The 10,333-nt window shown below is 28.2% G+C and overlaps 1 protein-coding gene across 1 annotated transcript; it reads right to left on the bottom strand.

The window, feature by feature from the left end:
• Positions 1–1,463: 1,463 nt before the first annotated feature.
• Positions 1,464–9,316, bottom strand: LOC145016205 (protein FAR1-RELATED SEQUENCE 9-like). Its single transcript, XM_078974594.1, has 4 exons — positions 9,188–9,316; positions 4,000–4,046; positions 1,561–3,910; positions 1,464–1,493 (listed from the first exon to the last, which is right to left on the bottom strand). The coding sequence occupies exons 1-4, from the start codon at positions 9,314–9,316 to the stop codon at positions 1,464–1,466; spliced, it is 2,556 nt and encodes an 851-aa protein (XP_078830720.1).
• Positions 9,317–10,333: the final 1,017 nt, after the last annotated feature.

Genomic DNA, 10,333 nt, shown 5'->3' with positions numbered 1-10,333 from the left:
ATCATCCATGAACATATTATTCTTGGTTTGGAGCTATCAAACACACAGTTATTGCGGAAATTCCATATATTCCACCAAGTCATCAATATAATTGTATCTAACACTATTTTGCAAGGCGTAGATAAACGAAAGGAAGCTGCCACTTATTTCATGTCGTACACCGATGCAAGAGAAGAAAAATCCATGTCACACCAAATCCCCACTCTATCCATGATAGCTTTAGCAACTTAACAATATCAGAACATATGATTAACATTTTCCACATGATCACCACACATAGGATATATAAGTAATGGCTTTTGTGCAACGTCGAAAGGGTCCATATATATATATATATATATATATATATATATATATATATATATATATATATATATATATATATATATATATATATATATATATATATATATATATATATATATATATATATATATATGAGAAAAGTGAATATATATATAACAGCCCCATACAAGCTTAGGTGTGGAACCAAATACCACGTCGTTTTGAGGTTGATTTGCCAATACCCTATTTTCCTACGAAATTCACAATACTCAATTGACGTAGCTTCTCAGTTGAACTTTCAAGATCTTCCTTTATTATTCTATCTTCATATTTAATCGCAATGTCATGATCATCTTCTCCTTTTCGTAATCGCAAGGTAATAATCTTCTTTATTGTTTTTCTAATTGCATATATGAAACCGAAGTCATATACACATCATAACTCATTCAATTCTGAGCATATTTGAGTTCTTCTTTGATTATCCCTTTTGACTTCGACATATATCTTTATTCAATTATCACTTTATTTACTAACCAAATCGTCAAGTAATTAAAAATCACAGTGGCACTTGGCATCATGCTAATTAACGGGGAAACAATATTATACTCAATTAGTGGAGTCCAACTAAGATGCGATCAAAATTAAAAGATTACACACAATTACTTCATGCCATTATAAAACAATAGCTTGTAATTTCACTTTTAAGATGTTGAGTGAGTTCTTATAAGTACTTGTTTTCGGCACTATGTGCAATTTATTAGTGTTATCAAGTAATTAACTTGTAATTTCTTTCTCTTTCGTTCTTTTTTTTTTTTTTAATTTGACAGGATTTCTATTGTTTCCAATCTGTCTTCTCTTTGAAAAATCATTACAGGTAATTAATGGCATTCTGTTCATCCTTTTGTTTAAATTTTAGTGCTTATCTTTTGTCTCATGAGTACTACATACTTTTGCTCATTATTATTTAAAACGGGAAGAAACATAAAATTGTTTCTCTCAACCCTTCCAAAATAGGTTCGAGAACTAAAAAAAACCCTCCATCACTATTTTTTCTTTTCCAAAAAATAAAAACTATCCATTATTCCAAAATCATATTCCAAAAAACAAAACAGAAGGTAAGCACATATTTTTTCCATAAAACTTCTTCCCACAGCATCCAAGAAAATAGCAACCATTCGTCACTGTTTTTCTTGTAACGATGCATCCACCTGGAACAAATTAATATAATTTTCAAAAAAAGATAATCATAAAAATGTAAATTAATATTATAACTACCTTTCTTTTTGAACAACTAGTGGCATAATGACCCAATCCCTGACAGTAAGAACATGTTCGTTTTTTCGGCATTTCTAGAGAAGACTTGATTCTACTTGCATTTTTCGGACGACCTTTCGTATTAGTTGGACCTAGAGGATCTCGGACAGATATCTGAGGCGTCATATTTATTTCTGAAAGTCCCACAGAATAACCTTGCGATGAATTTTCAAATGCTACTGGTTTTTCCTGAATCGTTAGATCATCTAAAAGCTTTATTAATACGTTATTAACTTTTTCTATCTTTAAAAGGGAGAATTTCGCTTGTTCAATTACTTTGGTAAAGTTGGAACGAACACACCATAAAGTGTATGCACTAACCCCATTATCATTGTTCATTTCTTCAAGTCCAATACTATTATTACCCACTTTGTACCTAACATTAAGTGTCCATCGAGGTAAAATATAGTGACTCGGAAGTGTTTCAACATGCCTCTTCTTCATTACATATAGGCAATGTTTGCATAAAATTCCATATATCTCATACTTAGCACAAGAACATATAACATTCATTTGACTAACCAAACGGAAGCTAACAATTCTCCAATATTTTTTATCAATATTCATTTGCCCAACTCGATATGTTATTTCTTCTGTACTTTTGTTTAGAGTCTCATGAGTTAAATTGTTATTGGCTTCCATCCATTCTTTTTTAAAAATCTCAAAAATGTTTCTAGTATAGCACTCACCTGCTTTTGCTTCAATTGGATGCACAGAAGAAAGAACTGCTCTTGAGTTCATTGTCTTGAAGTCCTCATCTTCTTCGGCTGCCCTTCGAGACTTAACTGCTTTGTCATATTGTATTACGAATTCATTCAACATGGTGCTCGAATTGACAAATCCATCAAAAAAGGAATTAATACTCTCACTTCGTCCACTAGTTGTCATACCAGCCAAGAAAATATCTTTAAGAAAGGCTTTAGCCCAATGTATCCGTTGTCTATACATTTGACTTATCCAACAATTATTTTCCAAATTATACTTAATACGTATAACTTCCCATTTGCTTTCAAACTCTTCAATGGTGTCACTATTCACCCAATCTTTATATGATTCTTGAAAATCACTATAACGGGTAACAAATGGTCGAAGGTGATCAGACTCATGCTTTTTAATATGCCAGTCACAAAAGCGGTGCCGAGTGTTTGGAAACACTTTCTTTATCGCAGTACCCATAGCTTTATCCTGATCTGTAATAATTGCCTTCGGATACTTGGTAAACATACATTTTAAAAAATTCTCAAATAACCACTCAAATGTTTCTTCCTTTTCATTTTCTAGCAATGCTCCACCAAAAAGTATAGATTGCCCATGATGATTAACCCCTACAAAGGGAGCAAATGGCATCTTGTACTTGTTTGTCATATAAGTAACATCAAACACAACAACATCTCTAAACTTAGTATATGCGTCTCTTGATCTTCCATCAGCCCAAAAGATATTCCGAGGACACCCATCATCACACAAGTCTACGACAAAATAATGGTCATTATCCAATAATGCTTTATCTTGGAAATGCTTTATAAGTCCATAAAACTCCTTTCCCTTATATTGTTTTCGTTGTTCGGATAAGACATCAACACATTGCTTTGACGTAACATCAACTTCATCTAAAGGTTTCAATGCATTAATAGCCTTTTTAATATGACATGGCTTCAACCCCGATTGACCAAGTTCCACCATAAGAGATTTACATTCCATTGTACGGTGGAACTTCCCATGAGATCTATGCTTCATTACCTTTGTTGGTGTCATGCTTAAGTCATGATTGTATGTGTCATTAAACTTGTCAACAATCCATTTCCCATCCTTTTGTTTTGAAATGCGAATCATTGCTTTGCATCCAGTTCTTACCTCTCTACGATGTTTTATTGTCTTTCCACTTGAATTATTACCTTTCAATTGTTTGAAACCTTCTTTGTTGCATACATATATCCTCCGATAATGCTCATTTGTTGACTTGTTCTTAAATTTCCAATGTTTTCGTGTACCAAAACCATGTAAAAATGAATAGTCATTATAAAATGTATATGCATCATTGGGTGTATCGAAAACCTTTCCAATAATACATGTATCATTATTTTCACCTTCATCACATCCAAGATGCACACCATCATCATTTATTTGCTCGGATTCAGATGTTGCTTCCATATAACCATTTGCATCAATATCTTCATCTATTTGTGTTTCAAACGAATGATCTGCTACTTGTTTTTCTAAATCCATGATGGTATTAGTGTCAATATCTTCGGGTATACCTGTTTCAGAGGGTCGATCTGATACTTGGAGTTCTACCAACATGTGTAAGTATCTGTAAAGTGCCAAAGTATGTAGTACTCATGAGAAAAAAGATAAGCACTAAAATTTAAACAAAAGGATGAACATAATGCCATTAATTACCTGTAATGATTTTTCAAAGAGAAGACAGATTGGAAACAATAGAAATCCTGTCAAATTAAAAGAAAAAAAAAACGAAAGAGAAAGAAATTACAAGTTAATTACTTGATAACACTAATAAATTGCACATACTGCCGAAAACAAGTACTTATAAGAACTCACTCAACATCTTAAAAGTGGAATTACAAGCTATTGTTTTATAATGGCATGAAATAATTGTTTGTAATCTTTTAATTTTGATCGCATCTTAGTTTGGACTCCACTAATTGAGTATAATATTGTTTCCCCATTGATTAGCATGATGCCAAGTGCCACTTTGATTTTTAATTACTTGATGATTTGGTTAGTAAATAAAGTGATATTGAATAAACATATATGTCGATGTCAAAAGGGACAATCAAAGAAGAACTCAAAAATGAATGCGTTCATATAGATTTCGTTATATGTAAATAATATTAAATAAGTGAGGCAGAAAAATTTAATAATGCTCAAAATTGAATGTGTTATGCTGTGTATATGACTTCGGTTTCATATATGCAATTAAAAAAACAATAAAGAAGATTATTACCTTGCGATTACGAAAAGGAGAAGATGATCATGACATTGCGATTAAATATGAAGATAGAATAATAAAGGAAGATCTTGAAAGTTCAACTGAGAAGCTACGTCAATTGGGTACTGTGAATTTCGTAGGAAAATAGGGTATTGGCAAATCAACCTCAAAACGACGTGGTATTTGGTTTCACACCTAAGCTTGTATGGGGCTGTTATATATATTCACTTTTCCATATATATATATATATATATATATATATATATATATATATATATATATATATATATATATATATATATATATATATATATATATATATATATATATATATATATATATATAATAAGAGTCTTTTTTTCTAACTCGTAGATGCATTTGAGGAGGACCACCCTATTAAACAATCTTGATTCACAAGCCATTATGACTTTTATTAAAGGGTTGGAATATAAAGTTTAATAAGTTCTTTAGATAAACTTGTCAACATTATGACTTTTATTTAAGGTTTGAAACATAAAATTTTATTATTTCTAGAGAAAAATTTGTCACCATGATAAACTTATCTACTTTATGTTTTGTTGTATAGAAAAGCTATTATCGACTTGTCTTCAAAGTGTCATAGTGTTATTCGTATTGCCTAATCAATGTAGAAAAAGTTTTTTTTTTTCGTCATTTAACAAGTAGTCAAGTACTCGAGTTAACTTTCCCGGTTAAGTTTACAAAAGCTTGTGTGTATTTATAAGTCAAGAAAATAAACATGTTTTGCACTAATAGATCATCCAAACACTCGCTTTATACAAGTAAGGTGTAAGGCTACGGTTTAATAAAAAAGTACAACATTGTCGACGTTTTGGCATCAAATTTTAAAGGGGATAATACCATCAAAACTTTAAGTTTGGTAGAAAATATCGGTTTTACCTTTCGATAAATTTTTGGTTCGTTTATGTTGTAAATTTGTTATTTTTTTTATCGGTTTTGTCATATTTACCTGTAATAGCAGGTTTTCAGGTTAACATAAATTATTATTATTATTTTTTTTTATGAAAAAACCCTTAAATTTAAAAATAGTTTGCAAAAAAATATTAAGATTATAAACATATATTCAAAATTTGATAAAACTAAATAGTTTTTTAAAATTTAAATGTCAAGTTTATATAAGTTTTTTAAAATTTAATAACACTAAATAGTTTTTAATTTTAAAATTTTGATAAATATATAAGTTATATTATACTTATATTATGAAACAAAAACTGAAACATATTTTTAGTTTTACCTGTGGTAAATTTTATATTGATTCGATATAATTTTTTCTATTTAAATTTTAAAAAACTTACATACTTTTATCAAAATTTGAATATATTATCAATACTTAAACTTTTCAAAGTAAAATTAAAAAATGTCTATTAATTAATAATTAATTATGCTAAAACAGTTAAACATATGAATAATATGACATTCATTACATTCAAATTATTTTTTTTAAAAGGAAAATAAAAATATTTTATATGTTTAAAAGCTTTGTATTTCAGAAATAATAACATGTCATATATTTTTTTTTATAAAAATAAATACATTTGTATAAAAAGTTAGACAAATATATTTATATTTTATATGTTTAAAATGTTTATGTTTATTTTTTATGTTTAAAATGTTTATGATATTATATAAAAAATATGATAATATTATTATTTATTTAAACATATAGAAAAATATGATAAATTATTATTTCTGACATATAAAACTTTTAATCATATAAAATATTTTTATTTTCATTTTAAAAAATTAATTGGATGTAATTAATGTCATATTATCCATATGTTTAACTATTTTAGCATAATTAGTTATTAACTAACAGACGTTTTTTAATTTTGCTTTGAAAAATTTAAGTATTAATTAAGAAATATATTCAAATTTTGATAAAAATAGTTAAGTTTTTTAAAATTTAAATATTAAAATTTTATATCAAACCAATATAAATTTTTTTGTACGTAAAACTAAAATATGTTTCAATTTTGATTTCATAATATAAGTATACTAAAAACTTATATTAGTTTGATATAAACTTTGGCATTTAAAATTTTAAAAACTATTTAGTTTTATCAAAATTTGAATATATTTATATTTTATATTTTTTTATTTTTATTTTTATTTATATATTTTTTTTGTAAAATATTTGTAAACTTAAGGTTTTTTATGATATTATCGTAATTTTAAAAGCTTCAGCTTCTAGTTTTAAAGAAAATTCCAACAAAAAAAAAGTTGTTGAGAATACAACTTTAGAACTTTTAAAATTTTAAAACAAAAGACTCGTAATTTAACAACTGTCTTTACATAGTGTCTAAAGAAAAGCTTCTGCATATTCTAACAAAATTACTTGGTTGTCTTTAAAAAATTATATATATATATATATATATATATATATATATATATATATATATATATATATATATATATATATATATATATATATACACACACACCTTAATCTTATGTTCATAACAGTGTTTTTATGTAATTTTCTATAATCAAAAACTTACAATTGTTTTTACGAAACTAATATATTCAAATAAAAGTTATAACCCACAGAAAAAACTTATTTTTATATAGTATAAAAATACCGTGTCTATCCATTATTTGTTCAAATTGTTGCTGATATAATATTTTGGAGGTTTTAAAATAGTGTTTTAACCCCTTCTACAATAAGTCTACCATAAATGCCTGAAAAACGCTTTTTTAGAAGATAAAAATAGAAAATTATCGTTTTAAACCATTAAACGAGCTCAAATGACTAAAAAGCTCGTATATTTCTATTAGATATGTTTCAGTTTATGTTTTTAGACTTAATTAAATATGTATTGTAATTCTAAAAATATAATATTATATAAAATTTTATGGTTTTTCAAACCGGTTTCACAAACCAATTTACATAATGTGATTCCTTGTAGTTTCGATATTTTTTGTTTTGAAACTGGTTTTGGATCCAACCTGGTTTGACCAAAATCTGATTTGACTTTTATCAACTAAAATCCATTTTAGATCTGAAACCAGTTCAGATCCATAATAAAAATCAGTTTGTGTACATCTAAAATATATAAACGGATCAAACATGAACCGTGTTATAGACATCAATGACCAATCTATATAATTTGTAGTTGTTTTCGCATGTATTTAATCATTGGTTGAAAATCAGTTTGTGGACCAATCTATATAATTTGTAGTTGTTTTCGCATGTATTTAATCTATATAATCATGGACTTTTATCAACTAAAATCCATTTTAGATCTGAAACCAGTTCAGATCCATAATAAAAATCAGTTTGTGTACATCTAAAATATATAAACGGATCAAACATGAACCGTGTTATAGACATCAATGACCAATCTATATAATTTGTAGTTGTTTTCGCATGTATTTAATCATTGGTTGAAAACATTACCGCAATTGTATGCCTTGTTTCGTTGTAAAAGACACTGACCCATATTAAATGCACCCCAATCCCATGACATTTTAGCAATTCAATATTTTTTATAAAATAATTGAGTTTTAACCGCTAACTAGTGGTGCACAAAAAAATCGGTTCAAGATCTGAACCGGTCAAAGAACCGGTAAACCAGTTTATACTGAACCAGTCCACAGTGAACTGAACCGGTTTGAGAACCGAACCACCAGTTTACACCCATTTGAGAATTTTGTCATTGAAACCGGTTTAGAACCGGTATAGAACCGATCCAACAGGTTTAGAACCGATTGAACCGGTTTAGATAGGTTCGATTAATTTATTGAATGAACTGGTTTGAACCGAACCGGTTTGAGGCTGAACCAGTTTTCTTTGGCTATGGAGTGAACCGAACCGGTTTAAAGAACCGGTTCGATTTGAAAAAAATCCAGTTTGTGCATGCCTACTGCTAACCACTAAAATATTAGGAGGTGTTATAATTTTAAATGAAAAAAACTATATATTTATCAAAAATGAATAACGTAAGTTAATTTTATGTAGTTAATTAACAATTACAATGTATTCTACTATTTTCTTCTTCTACTTGTGTCATTTGTGTGGATAATTTAATTTACTTTAAACTAAGCTGGATCTTAATAAGAAACCCTTCCTAAGTAGCTTATCATTTTATTTTCATATATAAATACCTCCATCCATTAACCATTAATTATGCTCGAGTTCCCCTATGCTAGGCTTATACAGAGTTAGCTATATTAAAAAACAGTTACAATTACCCATTTAAGAAAGCATACTTATACTATATCCTATTAGCCTAATATATCTTTCTATTTCTGCAACATCCACAATTTATTTATAATAAAAACCCAAATACACAAAGCTATTTAATCAACCTTATTTATATTTGCTTAAATTTATATATTTTCTCAAGCAAAACCAAACATAATACACCCATCTCATCTTAAAAAATAACTAACCATTCAAAAAAGGGTGTACAAAACATCTACCCTTAAAATCTTGATTCGCCGTGTTGACGCATATCCTCAAATTTGTCATTATAATTTCTACCAATTACATTATTTCAAGTCCAATATTGCAAGCTTTTCTGTAGAACCTTTTAATCGCGCATTAGAATTCGAAGAAACTTTCTTGACCTTCCAACAAAACAAACTATGAGGTGAGACCTTTTGATCTTCATTGTGATCACTTGTAATGTGTTTCTCGCCTCTCTCAGTCCCGATTTCTTTTGTCTTCTCCTTATGAAGGTTGCTCAACACATGAGTATGACACAAATCATAACCTGCATTAGCCATTGATTCCAACTTAAAAAGCACAATGAAAACCGGATGTAATAATGGGTTAAATTGCTACAAATTTATAGGTAGTTGGTACCTTGATGACCACACAATTTTATACAAAAATAAAAAGAAATCTTTAACCTTATTTTTATAATAAATTGAAAGATAGTGCATTTTAATTTGGCTTGGGGAACAAGGGCAATTGTCAAGTAGTTATATTTTATTGCACACTTTTAGATTTGAGTCAAAATAAATCTAACATAAGTCCAAGTTATCATAAGATGATAAGAATGCTTTTTGTATTACACGATTTAATTATGTGAAAGTATTAATGTATATACTACATAATTATATGATTATATTATAGATATCTAATGACAAAAAAAAATGGACTCAATTCTAGATAACCATTTTTCAAAAACCAAGCACGAATCCTGCTAAATTAATACCTCATGAAATGCTTTACGTCCAATCAATTTCAACATTTCTTGAGCTCAACCAATACAAGAGAGTGTTTTCAAGTTAATTGTTATTGGATTCATTATTTTAGTTTTTATCATTTTATTGTTGTTTATATAAGTTGTCTATTTACAACTAGTTGAAAATCTATTGAAAAAGGTCATAAAAAAACTTCTTAAAATACTTTACAAAAACTTTTTCAAATTTCAATTATTCTTGAAGATCTAAAGTCTAAAGTTTGTATATATTTTGTGAGAGTGGTGTTAGATGATGTCAAAAGAATATTTTTCTCGTAGCCCAAAGAACGAAATGAATGATCAACTTTGACTTTTGGAGTAGAGAATCAACTGTCACTTCTGCCCTTGATGGCTTGATGAAGCCTATGTAACGAGGAAACATTATTAGACAAGATGAAGAAGACAACAACTTCCAATGCACATGGTACAACCCAACAAAGCACACTCAACAACTGTCATCAGGCTTCTTCAACCATCGGCTGCTTCCCAGTTATATTCAAGAAGATTCATCCACCGCTAAAATGTTAACCAATATTAAGTTACTTTTTGTGAAATA

The sequence above is a fragment of the Lactuca saligna genome, chromosome 9 (assembly GCF_052625555.1).
Source record: "Lactuca saligna cultivar CGN05327 chromosome 9, ASM5262555v1, whole genome shotgun sequence".
In the NCBI taxonomy this organism is placed as follows: Eukaryota; Viridiplantae; Streptophyta; class Magnoliopsida; order Asterales; family Asteraceae; genus Lactuca; species Lactuca saligna.
Note: the sequence above shows the minus strand (reverse complement) of the source record. Positions and strands in the feature narration are given on the sequence as shown.